This window comes from Brachycentrus maculatus, unplaced genomic scaffold, assembly GCF_059751285.1.
Source record: "Brachycentrus maculatus isolate JH-2025_06_01 unplaced genomic scaffold, ASM5975128v1 h1tg000172l, whole genome shotgun sequence".
In the NCBI taxonomy this organism is placed as follows: Eukaryota; Metazoa; Arthropoda; class Insecta; order Trichoptera; family Brachycentridae; genus Brachycentrus; species Brachycentrus maculatus.
In genome coordinates, this window is record NW_028280925.1 from 471,517 (window position 1) to 498,531 (window position 27,015).

The following is a 27,015-nucleotide window of genomic DNA, read 5'->3' on the forward strand; positions in this document are numbered from 1 at the left end:
TTTATCAACTGCTTTCTATCCACAAGTTCATTTTTCAACATTTTATTGATAAATGCATGTTTTATGCATTGAAATTAAAATTAATATTTTGAAACATGCAATTTTTTTTTAAGTCCATTATAAAAATTGGAATTTAATCTAAAATAATAAAAAAATCTATTTTTGTTATATATTATACTATCCTGCTATCATTTATTTTATTTTTATTTTTATTTGATTCCTTCTTAAATTTTCTTTGATAAATGCTCGATAACTAAAAATGAAAGCTAGTTTCGAGTAAATGGTAAGTAGGTATTAATTTAAATTTGACATTACTTTATTATTATTGTCGTTGATATTACTCTTTGGAGACCGATTTTTTTATTGTCTTTGATTAATAAATTAATATTATGGAATAGCGGTGTCAAGTTTTTGATATTGTATCTTTTTCATTGAATAAATTAAGATAGCACGAAATTATGTAATCGTGATGCCGGTTTTTGCTTAAAACGCAGATTATGTAGTATAGTCTGCGTATATAATATTTGAGTCTAATCTGCACGTAGGATAGTTTAAAAGAGAGTAACGAATGATGTTTTGATCAATTAATTATTTATTCACTAGATTCATAAAATTAACGGTGTTCTAGTGAGATTATTTTTCTTAATATTGTGTTTATTACTATAATAATCTTTAGCAGCTTATAAAATGGAGGTCGATTACTTTACGTCCATTCCGCCAGAAATTATTGAGATTATTTTGAGTGACCCTGATATTAATCTGCGTGATATTTTCAATATGTGTTTAACATGCCATTATTTCCATGATATTATAATGTCACGTCAAAGCCTCTGGAAAAGGAAGCTGTTTTCAAAGTAAGTTTTTCAATAAATTACTGATAGCAAAGATAATACGCATTAACTCTGTTTATCGTTTTTTAATTAAAAGTAATGGTTATCTTGGTATTATTATTAACTTGGTAATGTGCGAATCACATTACTAAATGATGAAGGTCAAGTGGTAAAGGTCAAGTGTCCGGCTGTGGTCCCGTGGTTAGTGTCGCGGAGAGTTAGAGTTTCTCGGTTCGAACCCACTCTACCACAATTTGATACCTATTTCTAATAATGAGCCGCTTAGGTACACAGAAATAGTATGAAATTGAAACATTTGTGTAAATAATAAAAACACAAATATTTATCTTTTTTTTTTTAAGTAATTTATAATTATATAAGTATTAATCAGTCTTGATAAAAAAAACTGGTAAGATTCAAAACCAGTAGACATTATAATTAAGTTGTAATAAAATATTTATAGTGATTTGAAAACTAAGTTATATTTCAATTACAATTTATAATTGCTGCCTCCATAGTGTAATGGTCAGCACACTCGGCTACCGTTCTGGAGGTCCCAGGTTCGATTCCCAGGGGGGTCAAATAAATGCGAATGATTTTTTCACTCTAATATTAATTCAATATTACACTGGACTGGTACCTGAAGCGGAGGGCTGATCACCTTTCCTTAATTGCTGATTGGCTTTCCTTAATTGCCGATTGCTGATCAAGATAACACAGTGTTCATATAATGCAATGCCCTATGCACCATTGGAGTGCGGATAAGGGTTTGAAGAAGATATTTAAATTTTTATAAATAATAATAAAAGGTTATAATTTATAATGTTGTTGACAATTTCTGTTCACAATGAATGACTAATATTCACTGTTTAGATGGCCTTTTATGAAAACTGTGTACAAACATAAGAACCGTTCCCATTGGATAAACGATGTAAAACATATAATGGAAACCCAGAATTATTGCAAAACCCAAATAAAGTTGATGTCTACTCAATACAGATGGTTAGTATTTTATTTTATTTCTTTATTTGTTCTTGTAATATGTTAACACGTTGTTGTCGGGCGAATCTACACGCTATAGTGCCATTTTTTACATATCGTAGTCATACAGGAGAAAGTGACCAAGTGCATTTTTCTACAAAAATGTGATTTACTATTTGATATCTTACTAGCTTAATATTGCCCTGAAAAAAAAATCCTAAAGAATTTTAAACTTGGAAGTATAATGTATTGACTTGTTAAAAATGACTAACTGCATTAATGTTTATTTTCTTGCCAAGCAAAGGTGACTTAAGTGGCGCTCCTGAACATTTTACCTTTTGTTAGTTGGTCACTTTCTCCTGTACGACTACGATATTCAAAAAAATATACATTTGTGTATCTTTGAAAATATATGATATTTTGCAATGAGTTTCTGTGCAGTATTCACCATACCTAGTACAGTATAAAATATGCATTGTTAGATACATATAATGTTGAAATTTATTCATGTTGAAATGTTGAAAAAATATAATACTCATAGTTTATCAAATTTAACCTTTTAACCGCGTTAACTTTTTTCCTGAGAGACGCAGCCCGTGCGCTGCGGTATTTTGCCGTTTTTTTAAATGATTACCTTTATCATGTATTTAGTTAAGAAACAATTTATTTCCCTAAACAAAAACATTCAATGGGATTCATTGTGCCTTTTTGGTACTATATAATACACGTGTGTCACATTATTCTTGAAATATATCGTAATATAAACAAATAAAATCGTAACATAAATAAATCAAAGCACGCATCGTGTGTCACTCTTACCCACTGGCGATGCGTAGCGTCGAGAGTGAGACAAATATAGGGCATGATTATGGCGCAGACTAATTACCGACTGCAAGAAAAATCAGGGATCTGTTCTTTTATTTATCCTTGTGATGTTACAAATTATTAGTCAGATATTTCAACAGATATCATAAGGCCAAGGATTGACGTATTATTTTATACAAAGTTCCACACCATGAAAAAATCCCTCCAAGTTGAACTGAGATTCGAAACTTGGAGCAAAGTAAAACACATATGCTTATGTCAGCCGCGTATGGGGCATGTTTTGTTAAAACACATACGGTTATGCGAGCCGCGTGGATCCGGTCAAACATGACTATTAATTTAACCCATCCCTTACGGTGCTAAAAACTTCCCCGTGCTCCGGTGATATGTATTTTCTACACCATATTAAAATGTGGTTTAAAAACGGGAAAAATGTAAATATTCCTAAATGTTGCTTTTATTGACCATATTCGAAATTGAAATGTATCAATTTTATAATGTTAGCTCCGAGAATTATCTGAAAACGAGAAAGTATACATGGTAAATAGTCGCAATAGCTAGCATAACATACGACGGTCTGCGCACTACTAAACTTCCAACGACATGCGCGTATACACAAAGCAACGGCCCGCGCTCAAATAATGAGATACGTTTGTGTATTGGTGATTTTATTCCCGATTTTTTTGCAAATCATTTATTTCCGTCGCTGCAAATGAATAACTTTGTTTATTTTTTGACATCTCATCAAAGATGAAGAAGAATATGGAAGTCTGGGCATTTACGGGGCTGACGACCGTCATAGGCTGGTTTAAGTGATCACTTTACACACGTGTAACATTCACCAATTCTACCCATTATTGATAACCACACTACTCAAATTCTTGGAAGTTCTACATATATATATGAACCAATTTAGAAACCTTGTTCTTGAATCACTAGAACTTCACTAGAGACATCTATTGGTGAGATGTAAAGAAGCTTTTTTATTAAGCAGAAACTCTTATATTAGTATGTGAGATCCGAATCCTGGATTATATTCACACACATGAGAAACGCCAGAAAATACCATTTTCATTTTTATTATTAAGCTTATAATTTGACCAGATAGTTTATTTTCAACATTTTGAGTGTGTCCAAATACTTGTTCACAAAATCTGGATTATCTCCAATTACAGGAGTTATTTTCATATTATTTTTTGACATCTCATCAAAGATGAAGAAGAATATGGAAGTCTGGGCATTTACGGGGCTGACGACCGTCATAGGCTGGTTTAAGTGATCACTTTACACACGTGTAACATTCACCAATTCTACCCATCTTCTTCTTCTTCATCTTTGATGAGATGTCAAAAAATAATATGAAAATAACTCCTGTAACTGGAGATAATCCAGATTTTGTGAACAAGTATTTGGACACACTCAAAATGTTGTAGAATAACTTTGTATTATAATACTTTTATGTAATACATGATTATATTACGGAGGAATACAAAAATTCTGAGCCCGTATCTATTATATTTTATATTGATATTCTCATTTGAAAAGTCAAGTTGTGTAAATACATATCACCGGGAAGGGAAGGTTAAAATATGTATAAGCACCAGCACTGTAAAACAATAATCTAACACTCAAGATGACCAACATCACAATAAAATAACTAAATAACCAAGAAAGAAATTAAGCTTCAAATATTTATGAAATTCGACTACCCCCAATAGCTTCAATATTTATGATACTGTTGACAGTCTGATACCTGACCCTGAATAGTGTAGTGTTGGAGAAAGCTACTTCATAAATTCTCAACTAAGGGAGTACCCTGAGTTATATCCAGACTTTCATATTTTTCTTCATCTATGTTGAGATGTCAGAAAGGTTTATCTTAATCCAGGTTTCTTATATCCAGGTTTGACTGTATGTTTAGAGTATGTCAATTCCGAAATTGCTCCGTGATTTTGCCCTAATTTCTAAGTGTTTTACTCTTACAGGCGTCGGCAGGCACTCTCGTTTTCTGATATGGAACACTATTTGGAAAAGGCGAAGGAAAACGACGGACTGGCATTTTACTATTTAAGTTACTACTTAAAGTACATTATTGACCTTGACATTAACATCCATCACAGCGTTCCTCCTCCCAAGTAAGTACTTTAAAAAAATATATATTTGCTAGATAAAAGACCCAAAATGGCAACATCTAATAAGACCACCATAGAAAAAAAAAATTTTGATAAAATCAAATTGATTGAATAAAAATGCCTCAAAACTATGTGAATACAAAATCGCCGAAACCTACTGCTCAACCGGATATAGGAAAAAATATTTTATTCACGATGATTGAGATTTTTAATTTTTAAATCATAGATACTAATTTCTTGCCCACATCTTTTATTCTTAAGACTAGCAAGTGCGGTAGTTGACAAGTTGGCAAGCCTGCGCGGTGCCCTGTCATAGTCTGTGTATGCGATGTGTACTCAAAGTTTTCAGACAATATTTTCAATACTGCTTTGAATCATGGGTACCACTTTGTATATATTTTTAAAATTCTAACTACACTACTACTACCATCACGCCGTTTCGCCGCAGGGGTAGGCAGAGAGGATGGAACGCCACACTCGTCCGTCCTGACATACACTCCTAGCTTCCTTCACATCCATACGTCTAGTCATACATGCCCTCCTATTTTGACACCACCAGATTTTAGGTTCTGATTGATGATCGTGCCAAGTCTTTTTCGGCCGTCCTCGTTCTGTTTTCCAGCTCACATTCGCCACATATATTTACTTAGTCATTCTCTCGTTATATTTTTCTAACTACATATTTCATAAAATACAATATAACGTCCAATTTGTTTAGTAAAATGTCCAATTTGAAGTGAAAAACATGTACCATAATTTAATATATGGGTGTGCTTATATTCCCATAAAGCAATATCTTTGTGGTGCCTCATTCGGCCCCGACCACCATAGATGAACTGATGATGACAAACCATAGACACCCGCACCTATCTTCAAAGCTAATTTAATTTATCAAAGTTGATTTTTCTAATCATGAGTGTTATTTCACGTCCCTTTCTTTCCCGCTGACAACACTGATGTCCGGTTTTCAGGTTGCTGTGTGTTTTCTTTGCCAATTCTGACTTAAAATGAGTTTTTAAAGCTTTATCGATTTAAAAAAAAATTCATGTGTTGTTTTGCAGTGTTTATATGTTATTAACTTTGGTTTATTATTTTTAGCGAGATTACACTGACAGATCAGTACTATGCAAAGCATGTGTTTGTATTTACCCTTCAACATTACTTCTTGAAGAAGAAGTGGTATGAATTGATGCAAGAGGAGACCACATTTGTACCCGACAGAGTGGCTGTTTTCGCTATCCAGTGGCTTTTTCCGAGATCTGAAAACACCCCTCATCTGTTTTCCAAATATGTAAGGATTATTATTCATTTTTCTATACTAACACATTGAAGTCGGGCGCTTCGAACAATAGACTCTAGCCTGTAGCGGACGTTTTTCGCGATTAGCGCAAAAATATATCGCTTTCTTAAAATTGACAATTTCTAAACCAAATAATATTTTCGATTGAAATTTTCAAAGAAATCATATATGACATTTGATCATCAAAAATAAATTATAATCATAATTTTTAATTAAGTTTTCCGTATTTCACAATTTTAGAAGGCGAAAAACGGCAAATGCCGTGTCCCGCCGACGTGTTAATGAGCTTTTTTATATACATTATTTTTCATCATTTTCAAGCCAGTTGGCAAACTATGAAATCACCCACCTTTTTGATGATCTTCAATAATTATAAATATCATGGCAAAGAAAAGTTTAAAAACAAAACATACTATCATGTTTAGACCAAATAAAATGCTAAATATTTTTTTCTTTTATTATTTATTCTTTATCTCAATTATGGTCCCATCTGCATGTTATTTTTTGTCGTATAAGTAATTTTACAAAATCGAAAGATCAATTTACTTTTGATTTCGATTCTCTTTTGATTTTCATTTAAAGGTTAATGGCAAGTTCATACAGTGTGTATGAGTGTTGGTCAATTTTGTAATTGGACTAAAACGTATACAATGTTTAAAGTAAATTGATCCTTCGATTCATTCAGTCACCAATCTATTAATTTCTATTTACCTTTCTTATTGTTGGGAGATATTAATATGGCGGTTAATTTCTTGGCCAAAATTAGTATATTTATTAAGTCATACTTATCCCAAGAGATGTCTCTGCATGTTCCAATATTAACACTGCAAACAGCACTTGATCTTTGCTATTAGAAGGAGTATAATGTTGTATGAATAAACACACTCATTTGTATGGCCTTCATCGCAAGCATATATGAAACATACAGCTGAACAGTTTAATGATTTTGAATCGATTTATTGTTTTAGATTAGTAATATCGTGGAATTGGTGCAATCGATGCTTCCGCAAGACCATCCTCTTCTGCAAGTCTCCAGATCGGAGCGTAGGAACTGGGCGGAGAACTTGCTGGAGGATAATCAACTCAGCGGATTCACCTGCAGAGCATTGTTCAAGATGATATCCGATGTTATTTTTGACAAGCACTTTTTCCACTTGAGGGAGTCTCCCGCCATACAGGCTCTCAACATTAACGATGTACGTATTTATTAAGACTAATTGGTGTTTAATAGTATCTCTTATCTATCTCTCTTGTTTTCTTTTTGGGAAACTTCCTGTCTTCGTACTGCTCCTTTCTTTTTTTCATATCCTATATATTCTAAGGAAAATAACCACAATGAATTACCCCCTTAACCTCTAGGAATGTATAAAATGTACACTTCTACACTGTACATGAACCTCGTCATTCAGAATTAGAACTAAATTAACCGCGTAGGAGTCTAAGCAAAATATTGTATCTACACTGTCAAATTTATTTTTAAAATATAAAAAAAATTGTCAGCAATGCATTTCACTTCAAAAATTGCGCTATATAAAATACGTCTGCTTCAAATTTTTAATATAAAATTCTCTCGTCATTTTAAATTGTCTTTAAAACGCCTTCCAAAACGGTTGCTTTCTGAAGATTGCATAAATTGACCAAAATTACATTTTTAATTTGGGTTTTTTTTTTTTTTATTTAATATAGTTACAAGAGTTTTTTTAAATAATTTAATTCATTTTCTAGACATTTCTACTTTACGATCTAACAATTAGTTACACTGTTCTCTCTAATAAAGAGACTAAGCTCTTGTGCTTGGAGAGGGACTTACGATTATTATTTATTATTTATGTGTGTGGGTGGTATTATTTATTAGTGATGTGGTATTTTGCGCCTACATTCACCCCATATAAATATATCGCAAACAACCAACAGGACGATTCCGAAAAAAAAACATATTTATACATGTCCTCCTTCCTACACACAGTTAAGAAATATGTTTTTATACAAGTCCCGATAACAATGTGTTAACAATAAATTTGTTTTTATTTTTTACTAAATCAATTTTTTTTATATTCCAGATGATAGTTTACCAGAACTCTCACAAATACCTCACGTACATACTGTACGAGTCCGTGGCCAGGAGGTGCGGCATCCGGTGCGACATCACCGGGTCCGGCAACCACCTGTTCCTCTACTGGCGGGAGAACTGGTCCGAGGGCTCCTCCAAGTACATAGTGAACATCATGGAGGGCTCCATGCGGCTCAGCGTGGGGCGCTGTCCCTACGCGCAGCCCTCCAGCGCCAGCCCCAGCCCGGAGGAGGACAAGGAGTACTCGGCCGAGCTGCTGCTCTCCACCCTGGTCCCCGAGGTCAACAACGTCATCCAGGCGTTCGAACTCAAGTAAATATTGCAATCTGTCTCATCCCCATCAAGACGCCTCCGTAGTGTAACGGTCAGCACACTCAGCTACCACATAGTGTAGTGGTTATCACATTTAGCTACCATGCTGTAGGCCATTGTTCCGCAAAGTGTGTGCCGTGGCACACTGGCGTACCGTAGCGGCACCGCAGTGATTAGTTGGTGTGCCGCAGAAAAAAGTCTAGTTTTCTGAAAATAACACAATTGCTCCAAATTTTGATTGTCTGTGCTCAGTTAAGTAGGCTCACATTTCGCACTAAACATAATATGTTAAATATGTAACCATAATATGGTAAATATGCACCTCTGAAAATTCTTAATTTGGTAGGTGTACCTTGAATAGAAAAAGTTTGCGAAACACTGCTGTAGGCCTTAAGTTTGATTTCTAGGGAAGTCTAATAATAGACACAAATATTTTTCATTCTTATTTTTTGTTTTGGCATTCACTTTAATAAATTACAAATAAAAACACTTCCACTTGAGTATTAACAATATTGTTACGACTAGTTTTGGAAGCTACAGATGCTTCCATCTCCGTAGATCCATCTCCAACCCGTGTTCGAATATAAACTTGAATTGAATGTAGATGGAAGCATCTTTCGCTTCCGAAACTAGTCATTAAAAATAAAATATTACAGTCAAGTGGTAAAAAACAAGTGCTTTTATTTATAATTTTTTCATTCTATTTATTTAAAATTAACCTAGTCTAGTATCTGGCTAGTGTCCGCCTCCGTAGTATAATAGTCAGCACGCTCGACTACCGTACTGGAGGTCCCAGGTTTGATTTCCAGGGGGGGGTCAAATAAATAATTATTCGATATTACCCTAGACTGGTACCCGAAGCAGAGGGCTGATCACCCTTCCTTCATGGTTTAACGATCAAAATAACACTGCATTTATATAATGCAGTGCCCTAAGCACCATCGGGTGCGGATGAGGGTTTGAAGAAGAAGTCTCATATCTGTAATACCAGATTAGGGAGCTGTTAGTGAGCGCTGTTTCCAAGTATGCGGGCACCGCTGAGGATACTAGTCCTCAGATATGGTTTTTTTTACAATTTCCGGGTACTTTTTGTACTATATATATAAGGAATGTTTCCAACTCCCATTATTTTTCTTCTAGCGTCGTCACCTATACCTTGGAGTGTCTTTATGCTATTTTACCTCATGATGTCGACAACTTGAAATTTATCTCTCACCTGTATGTACTGCAGAAAAAAGACCTTCGCTCTATAATTCACCATATCAACTGCCAACTTCAGGATCCGGAGGTAAACAACATTACATTTATTAACCTAGTCGGTCAAACAGGGGGATTGAAATCCCCCATATATGAACTTTAATTTGATAACTTTAGTATTACAAAGCTACTTACTCCATATTTTTTGTTATCTTAAAAACAACATCAACCTGTCCAGGAGTGAGTTTTTTTGTATATTTTTTTTACTTTTTATAATTTTATATCATAGTCGATGCTATAAGCAACGTATTTTCTTGGATAAAAAGCATTTACCCCAGTAAACATGATTTATCAAAACATCGATAATTTTGATATCAATCATGTTTTGATATAAATCATGTTTTGTATCGGTCGTACATATACGACCATACTCCTGGGCAGGTTAATGAAGATTTTCCTCCTTTTTATTTTATAATTTCAAATCATTTAATGTCTTATAATATTAATTTTGGTAAACAATACAATCAGTTAGTACCCCAAGATCTACGTACTTATATATCAGTACGTTAATTTTTTGTCTGCTAGCAGCATGGTATGTCTTTCACTCCAATAAATGTGGTATTACCACAAGAAGAAAGTGAAAAAATTAGACTAGTCCGCTTTCGTTTCATTCGATTTTCGGCCTCTCGCTTATCGTTTCACTCTCGCTCAGTCGGCGCTTAGGAGAGTGTTGGAAAGGATGTGGAATCTGTGACTCAATTGGTAGCAAGTTGGTACTTGCAAGCTGCGTACTACGATTTCCATACAAATATGAACTGGAGACTTTTAATACACCTCTTTGGATCACATGTAATTTTTGGATGGTCAGTACGGGAAAGGTTAATGTTCTGTAAACTTTCTGTCTGAGATACTAAATATGTAAAATAAATGACAAAGATAAAGGTATTCATAGAGGAATATTAATATTGTTTTCAGTTGTCGCCACATAATAGAAATGAGTTAGAGTTTCTATTGGAAAATGCCGTTAAAGAACATAGCGCTCATGAAAATAATGCTGTACAAAAGGTAATTACAGTTCTGTTATTTTGCTTATTTGTATGTGAAATCTCTAATAACCTTGAACACTGCTTAACCAGTTCCCAATTTAGCACGAGTGTGACCCAGGCAAGGAGTTTGCATTGTAATAATGAGTCAGAGTGCTGCTCGGGAAAATCGTATTCCGACTTCTGGTATTTATTTGCCTGAGCCAAATATATTTATGGTTTTGTTTTTATTGACTAATCTAAGTGGTGTTTGGCAGGGAGACGCATAAAAGCGTTATATTTGCTTACTTTTAGACACCATTGTACAGATAGGAATTGGGTTTGGTTACTTGTGATTAGTATACTGTGGGTCGGGCGATAGACTGAATATAATTAGAGCCGGGGTTGATGAACAAAACCGCCGACAACAATGTGTTAATACACCCTAGACTGGTACTAAACCCAAAACTGATCACCGTGCCTTTATGTATCAACACATTTCAGACGGGTATTTTTTACGCCTGCGGACCGCTAGCGACGGGATTTGATAATTATGTACATATGGTAATGACCTTAACAAAGAGATCGGTATGTAATATTCATATGAAAACATTGGATAATTTCTTTTTTTTGCCTTTGAAATGAGGCCAGCGCATAATGTAAAAATACCCTTCACAAATAATTGTGTTAAGCGATCAAGAATACACTGCGTCAATACAATGCAGAACTCTGTGCATCATCGGCTGCGGATAAAGGTTAGAAGAAGAAGAAGAAACATGTTTGATAAATATAAAAATTAACTTGTATTTTGTAGATAAACGTCAAGTATCGCACTCCCAAAATCATGTTTGCGATTGGGATGGTGTGTCACCACAAGGCGTACAACTACAAGTGCATGCTGACGGGCTGGGACTCCTTCTGCCGCGCGTCCTCCGAGTGGCAGCAGAACATGGGCGTGCAGCGCCTCAAGCAGGGCGGGCGCCAGCCCTTCTACCACGCGCTGGCCGAGGACGGCTCGCAGAGATACGTGGCGCAGGGTATCGTACCATTCTAACATTTTTTCTCAACTTTCTGACCCGGAGGAAATGGAAAGAAGGGGAAGAGGCCTGTATCCAGCAGTAGAGGACAGAGGGCTCATCTTGAAGAAGAAGAACATAAGTGGAACACGGGTGGGGGCTGACCGGAGCATTTCGTCGTAACGTTATGTCGTTCACGGCGAGCATCCGACTTTGGATGGAACACTCGGCCTGCTGTACCGACTATATGAATGCTCGCGTCGTAACGTAACACGTTACGATGCGAGCATTCATATAGTCGGTACAGCAGGCCGAGTGTTCCATCCAAAGTCGGATGCTCGCCGTGAACGACATTACGTTACGACGAAATGCTCCGGTCAGTCCCCACCTTTAGAATCTTCTTCTTTTGTCTCAACCCTGTGGATTGGTCTGCAGCAACAAATAACACCTCCTGCGTCACTCCGGTCTGTTTTGCGAAACCCTCTTCAGCTCCTCATACGTCAAACAGCCTATGTTGTCATATACGTCGCAAAAATATTCGCGGCATGGGCGTCCTCTGGCGTAATATTACAAAATCGACACATGGCCAATAAAAGCAACATTTAGGAATATTCACATTTTGCCCGGTTTTAAATCACATTTTCATAAGGTGTACAAATTACAAATCACCGTTGCATGCAGAAGTTTTTAGCACCGTAATGGAAAGGTTAATAACATTTAAATTTAATAAATTGGCTAGCCAGAAACATAAAAACCTTTGCCATGTCGTAGATAATTGTTAAAAATTTTTGTTTTATTGGCTCCATGAATTGTTAAGCTTTTGCGTCATTTAATTTTACACATTAGATTTGTAATTGTATGATTAAGTGTATAATTGGTTTGGATTTGTTATTATTACAGAAAACTTGGAATTTATCCACGATCCCTACAGGCTTCGGAATGTGGAAGAGAAAATCTCGGTGGACTTCACTCACTTTAATGGATTCTATTACGTGCCCAACGAAGAGAAGAGGAAAGAGTATCCTAATGATGTAGCCGTTAGCGAACTCTTCCAATCCCGTTGTCTTTCACTCAACTAACTTGTCCTAAATACATTGGCAACCACATTATATAATATAAGGTAATAACAGGCAGTTTTTAAATGACATAAATTATTTAATAAATAAATATTCATTCTTCTTCTGTCCCTTATCCATACACAATGGTTCATAAGGCACTGCGTCGAATCGATGCAATGTTAAATGAAGGCAAGGTGATCAGTCTTGCGCTTCAGGTACCAGCCCAGAGTATTAATATTAGAATGTAAAAACACATATCGCTCGCTCCTTTCAACAATGTCATAAATCAAAAATTTTCAATTTTCAGCTGTGCATGTTTTCGGAATGCCCAGAAAATGTACTATATATATATTTTTTAACTTAATATTTATCCGCTACAGGGCAGAAAATGTTGTTTTTGCATTTTGAAGAAAAGGTTTGTTTAATTATTTTTTTAAATAAACTAAATATTTTTCAAATGGAGAAAAAACCTTCAGGTTTTACCTAAAAAGATATGTTGCACAGTAAAAAGTTCAATGAGTGGCTTGATATTTATTTTTAATACATTGTGTTATATTTTTAAACTTTAAAAACATTGTGAAAAATCTAGTTTTTTGATTTATAACGTTCATGAAAGGAGTGAGCGACATGTTTATATTTATTTTCATTCCCCTGGAATCAAACCTGGGACCTCCATCATGGTAGCCAAGTGTGCTAACCACTGTACTATGGAGGCAGCCAATTTTGTTTTATAATATGCCTATGTATGGCTGAAAGATCCATTGATATGCAACCATTGTTCAGAACCATTGAACAGCTTTCTATGATATTGCTTTTTAACAATCACCTTGCCTGTGGTCTAAATAATTAGACAAGTTAAATAAGAAATAAAATGAATAAAAAAATCATGACTTGAACAATGCACGTATTCAAATGGATCTCTTAAGGTGGAGACTGACCGGATCATTTCGTCGTAACGTAACACGTTACGATGCGAGCATTCAGGCAGTCAGTACAGCGAGCCGAGCACTCCATCCATAGTTTCGGATGCTCGGTGATGCTCGCCGTAGCGATGTTACGACGTTATGTTACAACGTTATGTTACGACAAAATGCTTTACACCTTTAGGTGTAGTTTAAAAAAATAAAAAGTGCAATTTTTTACATACGTACTTATACTTATTTTTAGTCATTTCAAAATCGCCTGTTACTGTGTATCGCTGTACTTGATTATCTACTCTGTAATTCTTTAACAATTAATTCTGGTGAAGGATAAATTTATATAATTTTTTCTTGATAATTTTAATGTTCAAGACCATTCCGTCAGTCAGATGTAATTTACACCGGCGCCTGTAGTGCCAACTTCCGTATTATGTCTGATGAGGTATTGTTTTATCGCTTTAATTTTAATGTGTTACCCAGAAATGGTGTGCGAACCGTACGGCTAGTCATCTCGCCTTTGTGTAAGTTAGGATGGAGTTATTACTGCACTGAGTCTTATGCACAATTAAGTGAGGATAGGAAAATGAAGATTTTTATATATGTGTAATTGTTTTATTTGTATATTATTGTAGCTGAAAAAAATATTACAGGATTTTCATTTATAGAATATGTAAGGTGTACTACACTAATCAAGCAGTGAAGCAAGATGTATAGGTCGTAATTGAATATCAGTGTGTCTGGTTTCAATATATTTTTAAAGTCTTCTTATAAACCATCAATGTAAATTGGTTTTTATCTGTTCCTATAAATATGGGACTCGATGACCAAGATTCAAAAGATTGAAAGTTTAAGATCAACCTGTCTGCTGAAATCAGTCTTATAGGGTCTTTTATGATTGATAATATGTAAGATACTAATATTTAATATAAATAAATTATATCACTCACAAGCATAAACAATTCCCTTTCCAAGCACTGGAGAGAGAATTCTCTCCAGAGGGAGTCTCTCTGAAGAGGGAGTCTCTTTATTGGAGAGAACAGCGTAACTAATTTTAACACATTTCGGACGGGTGATTATTTTACGCCTACCGACCGCTGGCGATGGGATTCGATAATTATGTACATATAGTTTAGACCTTAACAAAGAGATTGGTACATAATATTCATATAAAAACATTAAATAATTCCTTCTTTTATGACTTTGAAATTAGGCCGGCGCAGAAGGTAAAAATACATTTCCTGTCCTTCAATTTACCGAAGGGGTAGAAATACCTTTCCCGTCCTTAGTGTGTTAAGATTGTCAAAAGTAGAAATGTCTAGCAAATTAATTAAATTATTTTTAAAAAATCTGTTAGTATATGTAATAAATAAAAAAATATAATAATAAATTAAAAATTAATAAAAATACCTGCGAAGCATGCACTACTAATCTATGATGTATCAGTAGTTATTTTTGACTTTTCTCAGATAATTAGGTGTAGAGTGATGTGATGGGGGGATTGGTGCAGGCTCTGAATAGTTTAAGGTTTAAGATGTCATAATTGCGGTGACCTCTGATAGGGTGTTTAATATTTTCTTAAATTTAAAATGGGAAATTATTAACAATAGTGTGGTTTTTGTACATTTATACATGTTAAAATAATTTGAATCCTAAAAATACGCTTTAAATGTGATTCGACACATTTCTTATAATATTATCCTCAATTTGTGAAAGACCCTAATATACATACATATATATATTTTTATTTTCCCATTTACGATTATTAATTAACTGTTTAGGCTTAATTAACTAAGGCATGTAATTATAAATTAATCATTTATCTAGAAATAACATTAACAAAGAGATTTTTTAATTTAATTAAATGATTAACACCTTTATTTCAAGTATTTACTTGATAAGAATAATTTCTTTGATTTACTATTTATAAGTATAGTAACGTAATAAAAAATATATATATAAATTGAAAAATATCTATTTTATTTTATAGGTAAACGCAATCGTAATTATTACATTTTGAACGAAAGTGCAATTCACGTAAACCAAAGCTTTCTAGTGTTTTTGAATTTCCATACGAGTGTAACTACGCACAACCATAAAAAATTTATCAATAGCTTATAAGTTTTTAGGAACAAAGAAAAACTAATTTCTTATATTGGTAGTTAAATCTCAATTGCAATACAGGACGTCTTGTCCAAGGATGTGCATATATTTATAATTTTATATTACTAACTTTGATATTACATAGGCTGTACTTTAAATGGTTACTGAAAATTATATTCTATTCGCAATTTATATTATTATATAATATATTATTATTATTAGAAGATCAAAGTTATGTAGAAATGAATGTTTATTATACCTATTTTAAGAAATATCTCAAATATATTTAATTAAATTTATCTGGCTTTTAATTTATTCCAATTTGAGAAAAGGTTTAAGTGCTGAGGAGGTGATATTGAAGGACGGTTAGTAGAGGTGATATTCCATTCCGTCTCGAATTGACATACATTCCACTTCATCGATTTTAAGAGAATTTACTTTGACATTGATGTCCTCTTCCAACTGTATCTGAGTTTGGAGTAAGTATCTCAAGGATGCGTTTGCCTGAAACAGAATTTTCAATGAGTCCATATTGTCCCCTGTTCTTTTAGATTGACTTTTCTCTGCATAAGGAAATCCAAACATTATAAATTTAACTTCAATCGGAACTGGAAATTAGTTTTGAAGAGTGATACAACATAAACAAGTGTGTTGTAATAATATTGTTATTATTTTATAACTTTGTAAAAATCTGGCAACATTTACTGCAGTTCCTACATACTCCTGGCTGATGTTGCATTGCATCTACACTTTTCTAGTCATAACATCAAGATATGTTTGTTGCAATCATAATTCGATACGTAATGTCAAATACTTTAATATACAAAACTCTGCCAAAATACAGAAAATAACTGTGAGAATAACACTTTTGCCTGACATCTATGTACAGAAAAAATTACTATTCATCTTCGTTTACAGCACATTATTGTCAGGTATCCATTGACATCTTTCAAAGTACATATGTATGTACGTTTTCTTGATGTATTTTTATGGTTATTCTTGTATTTTAAATCAATAAAACATAAAATAACTAGTCCTCGGTGTAAAAGAGTATTAAATTTGTTTTAAATTGAACATACAATACTTAAATAATACACTATAATATACCCAAAGCTACATATAACCCAAAAAATGCATTCCAACTGTCTCATCATTATAAAGAAATTTCGCTTTAGAGTATTTTCAAAGCCAATCAATAAGCATTACCTCTTCTAATACATGAACAAGATCATCCTTGCTTGCTCGAAGCATCTCGGTCTCCGCTTGCAGACTCTGGCAAACTGCATCTTTAACCAGCTCTGCACCGGGCCTCTGTGCGCGCTTCCCCATACGTGTGTGTGCCAGGGCAATATACCCTAATTTGTCGGAAAGAGCCTTCTCCAGGGAGTATATGTTTTCTGTCATCTGGTCCACTTTAGTTATAGTCTGTAAAATAGGTAAGAATTTATAAGAATGTGGTGTTTTAGATTTGATTTTTTTTAACCCTTTCCGGTCCCCCAAAATTTAACAAAAAAAAATGTAGGTAGACAGTTACATTTCAATAGGAAAAAATCATTTGTCCTCTGCTCCACATACTGTTGTAATAGATACATGTGTCTGAGTATTGTCACATGTGTCAAAAACGTAAACTTGCATTTTAAATAAATAATACTTATGAAAATAATGTCGAATAACATCCGACATGGGACCTAAGAGGAATGAGATTCAACATTGGACCGGTAAGAGTTAAAAGACACTAAAAATATATATCAAATTTTTAGTTTTAAGAAAAAAATATGTATAATCCCTAGGTAAGACCCCACTTAAAAGTTTCAATAAGTTTCGGTGCTAAACGAAACAGCACTAATCAATGATCCAATGTCATTTTAATATGTATGTGGTTAAACTTAATGTATACTATAATTACATATGTCAATCACGCTGCAAAACTCCACAGTGTAAAGGTTACAATGATTTTGAGGAATACCAAGAATGTTTCTGATTTTGTGGGATTCTAATACATACTAGGGTGATTCATCATCATCTTCTAAAGGCAGCGCCTTGTTGTGTCAGCCACTTGTCTCTGTCAGTCGCCATCCTCTTGAGCTGCGAATAGGAGGAGACGTCCATGAGCCGCTTCAAATCCTGGAAGTATGAAGTTCTTGGGCGGCCTCTTGTTCGTTTTCCCAAGATTCTTCCTTCGAAGATGTTGCTAAGAAAGGTGCTATGTCTAATTGAGTGCCCTATTAGCTTGGCCTTCCTCTTCAAAATATGATTTATAAGCTCTCTTCTTTCTTTTACGTCCTGCAACACCTTTTCGTTGGACTTCCTTACGACCCATGATGTCTTGGTCATCTTCCTCCAAACCCACATCTCAAATGCTTCAAGCCGGTCTTTTTCGTACTTTTGGATGGTCCAGGTTTCACACCCATACAACAAAACACTCCAAACAAAAGCCTTTATGAATCCTTTTCTTACTTCAATTTTTAAATGTTTGTTTGATAGGAGGCTGTACTTTTTCATAAAAGTTTGCTTGGCTAGCGTTATCCTCTTTTTTATGTCTAGGGTACATTTATTGTTATATGTTAGCGTGCTACCCAGATAACAGAATTGATCCAACTGTTGAATTACTCTATTTCCGAGAAGTATTGTTGGATGGAGGTCAGATTGCTCTTTTTCAACGATCATTGATTTTGTTTTGGCGGCATTAATTTTCAAATGGAACTTATCCAGAGCATTAGAGAGAGTGTTTAACATGTGGTTCATGTCACTCTCGTCCTCTGCTATCAGGGCGATGTCATCAGCGAATCTTATATAATGTATTTGTTGACCGTTTATTTTTACTCCATTTGTTTTTTCCTTCAACTCTTCAATGGCCTCCTCTATGAACAAATTGAATAGATAGGGTGACAGCGGACAACCCTGTCTCACACCTTTTCTTATCTTGGCTTCTTTTGAGGAACCATTAATATCTATGAGAGTGGATTGGTCCTTGTACAATTTGAGGATGGTTCTTCTGTCCTTCCAATCAATTCCTCTTTTCTTCATGACTTTAAACAAGAGGTACCAATCCACTCTATCAAAAGCCTTCTCTAAGTCTATAAAGGTCGTGTATGTTATAAGATTCACATCCAGTCGTCTTTCCAGTATCTGTCTCAGTGCCAAAATTGCCTCTCGTGTTCCCACTCCACTTCTAAAACCAAACTGATCCTCTCCAAGCTGTTCCTCCACTTTCTTTTTCAACCTGCCCTTTATAGTGTTCAGGAGCACTTTGGATGCGTGGGATAGAAGTGTTATGGTTCTATAGTTGTTGCAGTCTGCTGCATTTCCCTTTTTAGGTATTGTTATAGACTTACTCTTTACGAAGTCGTTGGGCAATTTTCCCTTTTCATAGCACTCACTTATGATGTTATATAGTGCTGTCTTCGTCCGTTCGTCTACATTCTTTAAAACCTCAGCAGGTATATCATCTATCCCAGTTGCTTTTCTATCCGTTAAGGCCTTCACTGCAAAATCGAATTCAGCCCTTGTAGAGGGTGGTCCCTTGCAATCGGGATCTACTTCTTCTTCTGGTTCCAAATAAATCCTTTCGTCTTCGATATCATTTCCACAGTACAGATCTTCTAGATATTCCTTCCATCGCTCAGCTACCTTTTCATTTTCAAATAATAGGTTTCCGTTTTTGTCTTTAACAATATTGCTCTTTGTTTTAGGTGTATATTCTAGGCTTTTAACTCTGTTATATGCTTTATCGATATTATTTTTGTGTAGTAGGCTTTCGATTTCTTTACAGTTTTCACGTAACCATTCATTTTTTGCATTGCGACATTGGTCTGTAATTTGATTTTTGATCCGTTTGTATTTGACATAATCTTTACTCCTTAGTTTGTTTCTTTCCTTGATTAATTCTAGTATTTGTTGATTCATCCATGGTTTCCTGGGTTCTAGGACGTTTTTCCCAATACTTTCGTCACATGCTGCATTGATGTTTTTTTTCATTGTCTCCCAAGAAGTTGGTTCTATCTCATTATTAATCTTTACTAGAGTTGATTGGAAGTCTTTTACTAATTTTATATCTTTTAATTTTTCCAAACACCAGTGCTTTTTCTTGGCCATGATTATTTTCTTAAATCTAATATTGCATACCGCTTTGACTAGAGTGTGATCACTATCTATTTGATTTCCAGGGTATGAGTGACTAGATCGTATTTGATTTCTATATTTTTTCTTTACTAGAATGTAATCAATTTGATATCTCCTCGTGTCTCCGGGGGCCTTCCACGTGTACCTCCTTCTCTTGGGGACTTCGTACATTGTGTTGGTGACGATCATCTCAGACTGCTTGCAAAATTCTATCATTTTTTCTCCTCTTTCATTCATATTTCCTAAACCAAACTTTCCGATACATCCTTGATCAGTTGTTTGACTTCCGACTGAGGCGTTGAAGTCTCCCATAATAATCACATTTGATTTGTTTTCGGTAAGTCTCAGCAGCTCCTCAAGTTGTTCGTACATGGTGTCAATTTCTTCTTCGTTGCAGCTTGATGTTGGAAAATACACTTGTATGACGTACATGTCTGTGGGCTGGGCTTGTAGCTTTATCATAATGATTCTTTCATTTACGTGAAATGTGTTAAGGACGCTGTTCTTCCATCCACCTTTCAAAATGATTGCTACACCTTTGCTGCCTCTTTTTTCACATCCACTATGAATTATTCTCAAGTCGTCTTTGACATAATCGCCATTTCCCGCCCATCTTGTTTCAGAGATACCTAGGATATCTAATTTTGCTTGTGTCATTTGTTGTGAGATTTCTTCGATTTTGCTCGGTTGTAGCATGGTTCTAACATTCCAAGTACCAATGTTGAATTTGTTGTCACAAGGGTTTTGCTGGTTGACGACCTGAGAAGCCTTGTTCCTTCTCCTGCCGGATATTGGGGTCCGAGGTCCATGATCAGTAAGTCTTAAGTTGTTGATCGACATTTATGGCTAACCAGGGTTAGGGAATCCTGAGGATCTTTAATGCAGTGGTATCCCTCTGGCCTTCTGCATCCTCAAGCTGTTGACCACACTGTTTGGTTCATTACAGGGTGATTACATGGTAATAAAAAAATAAACAATATTAACCAGGGTCTTACTATAGATAATGATTTAATAATAATCAATTAGATAATAGGATAGGCAACCCTTAATCTCTAGTAGTGAGCACCAATAATTAAATTAAATTTCCAGAGGGAACCTGATGCCTTGTAAAAGAGGCAAGCTTGATGGTGGCTCTCGTATGCATGCGAAGTACGTGGCTTAGCCAACCGAATCATCTTTTCTTACCGACAAGGGTTGCTACGTCCTACTCCATTTCCTCGTTTCAAAGTCAAAACACCGCACGCCTAAAACTCTAATTCTATCCACATGTACACTGCAAATTTTCAAATCTATTTCATTACCTGAGCGAGTGCACATTCCAACTTTTCTTTTATCTTTTTAGTTTCTTCAATCCGAATTTTGAAAGCACGGTTACAATTAGCATTAGCGGCACATAAGTCTTCATATACCTGTTTGTAAATAAATCAACAAATTAATATTCGATTGCTTCAGAAAATTTTGACAATAACCGAGAAATAAGATCTAATAAATGGTGCAATTAATTGTACCTGTTTAAGAAGAGTATCAATCATGACACGAATAGGTCGGGCGCTTGTTACCTCTTTTGCTGCCATTATGATATTTTTAGCTGAATATTTTTCCCATTCTTCTTTGGTTATGTTTCTGTGTGCATAATGTTATGCGAGATGCATTTTAAAACATTATAATCAAGTATAGGAAACATTTTTTTCATAAAGACTACAATGATTACACATCAGTAGGTCTATTCCAAAGGAAAAATAATGCGTTCATTGTGTATCAGGAGAGCATGGTCTCCTAAAGATTTATTATGTCCAGTCTTCTATTTATTTACTTGTTTATTTATATTGATGGAAATCAATATAAATATAACCTGAAAATTAATATCTACCTGCCAAAGCTATCCAATACTATTAAAAAACGACTAAATGTTGAGAAAAAAATGTTAATATGACTGTTTTATATCTGCATTGATGTTAAAAAAAAAACCTTGTCTAGCTTAGATAACTCTAACTCTGCTTCTAGACTTTTATTTCTGATGACATTGGCATTTTGAAACCGGTTGTTCCATAATATCAAAATGTATTTTTTTTTTTACAGAATAGAAGTAAATTTAAAGTTATTTACACTATGTAGGTAACACTTATCTTTCCTTTGAATGACCACCCTAGATAAACTTTAATCATCTTGTTTTATAAGTTTTTGAAAACCCAAAAAGTATGTATGTTAAGTAGAACCGTAGAACAGGGCTACTTGAACTTTGATGTGTTACTTGAGCCCAGTACAAAAAAAATAGATCTGTATTTGGTGTACAATAACAGGTGACCAAATACAGATTTATATCTCTTTTTTGTACTGGGCTCAAGTAACACATCAAAGTTCAAGTAGCCCCGTTCTACGTTAAGCGATTGGATATGCTATTAAAGTCAAAAGGTACACAGAATCCGATCTCATGGCCATAATAACGATTTGATTTTTACAAAACCCTTTTTTTCACTAAGATATTGCCTGTGATATGCAAAAGCACTGTTGATTAAAACAAATTATGTTTAATGAATGTGATAATTGTGTTAATTACATATTAAGATAATTGTATTAATAAATATAAACATACGCCGGATCAAGATTGGAAAATCCTTCGTAAACAGCAAGACGATGGTCGGATGGCTTGAGGAAAGCACTTTCCTTGTCTATTCTCACAGAATCCTCTTTGTGTTCGAGATCATGGTCTATTGCATATCGGGTAGCACGTAGTCGACGCATCTGCTCCTGAGTTTGCTCTAGAGTTTTTTTCAAGAGATCCTATTTTAATAAAACCTTTAATTAATTCAATATTATATAAAAGCAGCGACCGTTTATGACAACTCTAAGTGCACTAATATGTATATATTTAATACATTCCCAGATTTACTAAAAACCAGAATTTAGGGTTTTCAAAACATTTTTAGCTTATTACATATCACAGAAAAGGTGTGAGAATCCAGAATCAAAAGGTGGACATGATTAGGTTTGTGGACGATGTTGCTTTGATTGCCGATAGCGAAGAGGAACTCCAAGAAGCCCTAACAACCATAGAGGAAATCCTCATGAGCGAATTCGGATGAAAGTAAATAAGGAAAAAACCAAAGTAATGGTCGTCGGCCGGACCGAACAGCGAGCGAGAGTGTCCATGTCTGGAGTACTCCTAAAAAATGTGAAAGAGTTTATCTACATCGTACATGGGCTGCTCGACGTATGAGGAGCCGAAGAGGACTTCCGAAAATAGGCGAGAATGACGAAAGAGATGTTATCTGTTGCTACAGACCAATCCGCAGGATTGAGACCAGAGTGAGAGATGTAATTTAATCATTGCTACAATATAAAATGTTATCAACAATAAAAAAAAGTTATGTAATGATGCAGATGGTAAGAATAAATATATTCTATCAGGCAGTCAACACTGGATTTATTCCTTGAAAAGGTAATCATGATTCGTTGGTAGTGAAATAGAATATTGGTGTATATTTATAGAATATTAACTGCAAAACGTAAAATGAATATTATATTACCTGACCACCGAAAATGACATTGATTTCGTTTTGTAAAGCTATGCTGACTTCATCCACAACTAAATCTACGCCTACTCGACGTTCCCTGTGAAAAAGGCATAGTTAATTTAAATGAATAAGGCCATATCATCAACATTTTTTAAAATACTTTTATACACAACTGATATTAAATATTTAAATCTAAACATTGGTCCAAAAAAGATTTCTAATTACTATGTAATTCAGTTGTGTTGCTTATTACCAGGACAAAAGAGGTATTTTATTTACTTAAGTTTTTCTTGGTGATTAAGATATTTCTATTCATTAAGATCTATTGAGCTTTGACGCTTCAATATCATTATCAAATGAGGGAATTAAAACATGTCACATTTAAATTAAAGTCATCTTGAAAAAAATATATATATTTCCAACAAAATTATTATTTAAAAAATTTCAAGTCCCAAATATAGAATCCATTTATAAAAAAACCGCAGTTTTTCAAATACTAAAGGGTGACAAGTATTTAAATTTAACAAAATATTTATCATCGAGATTCTCAAACGATTTTTCTACTCCAAAATGCAACACCAAGCAATTTCAGCAAAACTTCAAGTATTTGGTAATCAAACATTTCAATAAACTCCCTAAAGAAATAAAAAAAATAGATTATATAAAAATCCTTAAGAAAAAAACTAAAGCTCTATACATTTAAATCTTAAAAAAAATATAAAAAAAACTATTATATCTTTTATTATATAACATTAAACCACGAGTGTAAGTCCCTTTCCAAGCACAAGAGCACAGACTCTTTTATGGAGAGGCACAGCGAATCGAAATATAAAAGTTCTCCATATGTATAAATGATTCAAATGTTATTATGTTATAAATAAAAATGTAAATATATTAAATGAATAAAAAAAAATGTTTTAATAAATATTCTACCAAGTATTTAAAAGTTAAATAAAACGAGGATATTTTATTATATACTACAAAGTGACAGCCAACTCAATGAAATAAAAAAAGGCACGATAACAAAATAAAAATAAAAACTGTTAGAAAAATAACCCTGAGAATCAATGAATATTATCAGCCTTGAATCTATGTATTCAAAATAAAACTAGTTATTACCTCAATATGATGCATTTCTTACACTGATTTAGAGCATTTTCTTGCAGTGATGTCAGACAGTCGATCAAACGAAGTTTGTACACATCTAACGCTTCTAGCTCAAGACAAACTTCATTCCTTTGAATTTCTAATTCGCTCTTATTAAACTCAATATCATTGATGCGTTCCAAGAATCTCCTGTCTGTGGTTTCTTTATTTGCCTTCGTTCTTTCCTCGGTTTCTCCTTTGACTCTTTCACACTCTCTTTAAAAAGAAAAGTCAACCAACTTGTATGTATATGATGTACAAAATATGTTAATGGTATAAAGTTTTATTATTATTTTTATTTATTTGGCAGTTATCCAATGAGAGGACCAGTCGTATTTCTATTTACAAACAAAATAATAGTAATAAATAATAATAACAATTTATAAAATTTTCATTTTTCAAATGCGTTTAGCTTATCATTTTAGAAATGACGACCGCAATTCTAGAATAAGGTTCAGAAAGAAGGGTGTATACTTGGGTGGGGAGTTGGATTCCTGATTGTTAACATCTATTAACACTTAACAGCTATTTAGAATGTTCTCTTTCTCTGTTGTGAGCGGACACTGAAAGAATGTATGGTTTGCATCCCCTATATATGTCCACATTATTTTATTGCAACCACAGGATTACCTTGATAAAACTAAGGATGGATGTTTTTTGTTTTTTACAAGATTTGACAATAATGTACATATAGTGAAGACCTTAACAAAGAGATTAGTATATAATATTCATATAAAAACATTAATTATGTAATTCCTTCTTTTCTGCCTTTGAAATGAGGCTGGCGCAGAAGGTGAAAATATCCTTCCCGTCCTTAACCACTTCATACTCGCGTTCGATCACTTTTGATTTTTTTTAAAAAAAACAGATGCGTTTACATATTTCAATAATAATTTTATTGATTCAAATGTTAAAATGTTTTTTTTACATGTCAGAGTTGCATCTCAGGAGCCAATTTTATCTTTATTTTATCATATTAAAATCGTTCAATAAAGTGATGAAGTATTTATCATATTTAAGTTTTATAATAAGTAATTAAGACAGAACAAAAATGTTGTTTCAAAATTATGAGTACATAGTTAAAACGCAATAAAAAAAATAGATTTGTTTGGACCAATTTCTTTAAAAAAAACGAGTGTGAAGTGGTTAAGCGTCAATTGACCAAACGGGTAGAAATACCACTCCCGTCCTTAGTGTGTTAATTTATTTGTTTCAGATTCATTCAAATCAGTGTTCTGCAACCGGTGTGCCGTGGCACGCTGGTGTGCCGTGAGCCGGATACAGGTGTGCCGCGATCAAATTCAATGTATTTGAAATTTGACATTTTTTCACTATGTATGTATGTATTTCTTATAAAACACATAATACACAATTTATATAATACGCGATGACAAATTATTTTTCATAATATTATCTATTTTTGAAAATGTAGAATATACATAATAATTATTAAGTATTATTTTTTTTTAATGGTCCATATGTTAGTTTTTGGTTTGCCGCGGAATTCTATGAAGAATTTTTGTGTGTCGTAGGTGAGAAAAGATTTAAATGAATCTGAAAGAAATATCACTTGATCAATAAAGTGACATTCAAACTGATTTCGAGTTAGTTCCCAAACCAGGCGGGTGCAACTGCATAAAAAAGGTGCGGTAAAAAAGGTTCTGGGTCCGGTATTGGAACCGACCATAATCCGGATATAAGTTATTCTCAACAATATCTACAAAACACCTAACTTACCCTAATACCCTTTCTGCTATCTGCTGTTGATCCACGGCATTTTTATATCTCATGTCATTATTTAAGTACCATTCCTCCTTGGTGAAGCGAGCATTCCGAGGCGGTATGGCAATCAGGGACTGTCCCGCTATGTTTGATGCGCATATTCCATCAGTTTTTCCATAAATTTCGTTAATCTTCGGCATTTTGGCAAATTTATCAACAACAAAAAAATTCAAGGAAAACCAGAGTGCCTGGCAAACTATTGACCAAATTCTAAATTACAAAACATATTAGTTTGTCATGGCAACCATTGTGATCAATACAGATTTTGAACATTACACATAAATTATGTAGGTACTTTACTTCATATACTTAAGTCTGTTATCTGAAATCTGATATCAGGATCCTTAGGATACCAATGTGTTAATATTAGATTAACACATTGTTGGCGGATAGTTTTTTCATCAATCCTGACCCTAATCAGTAAACTAATTAGGGTCATATACTAATCACAAGTTACCATAAACTCAGCTCCATCCATACAATATTTTTTCTCATTCCGCGCTGTACCAAAAATAATACATACATAGAATGTTTATAAGCATCTCCCGCTCTCTACCAACAGTATATTAAAGAGGCTTTTAAGCGTTTTCCACAAACAATTTGTCAACACTCTCTATAGCATTTTGCCTCATTTTATCCTTGTAATTGTAGTGACAAGTGTAAGAAATAAGGTGTTATTTTAAGAT

At 34.1% G+C, this 27,015-nt stretch overlaps 2 protein-coding genes across 2 annotated transcripts; one reads left to right on the forward strand and one right to left on the reverse strand.

Annotated features, from left to right (window-relative positions):
• Positions 1–371: 371 nt before the first annotated feature.
• Positions 372–16,063, forward strand: LOC148308248 (F-box only protein 21-like). The gene is made up of 10 exons (XM_088261978.1): positions 372–854; positions 1,704–1,832; positions 4,622–4,771; positions 5,867–6,059; positions 7,037–7,264; positions 8,129–8,451; positions 9,592–9,739; positions 10,624–10,713; positions 11,485–11,707; positions 12,587–16,063. The coding sequence occupies exons 1-10, from the start codon at positions 688–690 to the stop codon at positions 12,763–12,765; spliced, it is 1,830 nt and encodes a 609-aa protein (XP_088118104.1). The 5' UTR covers positions 372–687; the 3' UTR covers positions 12,766–16,063.
• Positions 13,864–26,535, reverse strand: Tektin-C (Tektin C). Its single transcript, XM_088261980.1, has 8 exons — positions 26,285–26,535; positions 24,521–24,763; positions 23,414–23,498; positions 22,480–22,667; positions 21,395–21,509; positions 21,188–21,295; positions 16,971–17,189; positions 13,864–16,268 (listed from the first exon to the last, which is right to left on the reverse strand). Exons 1-8 carry the CDS (start codon positions 26,467–26,469, stop codon positions 16,131–16,133), a joined length of 1,281 nt encoding a protein of 426 aa, XP_088118106.1. The 5' UTR covers positions 26,470–26,535; the 3' UTR covers positions 13,864–16,130.
• Between the last annotated feature and the right edge of the window lie 480 nt (positions 26,536–27,015).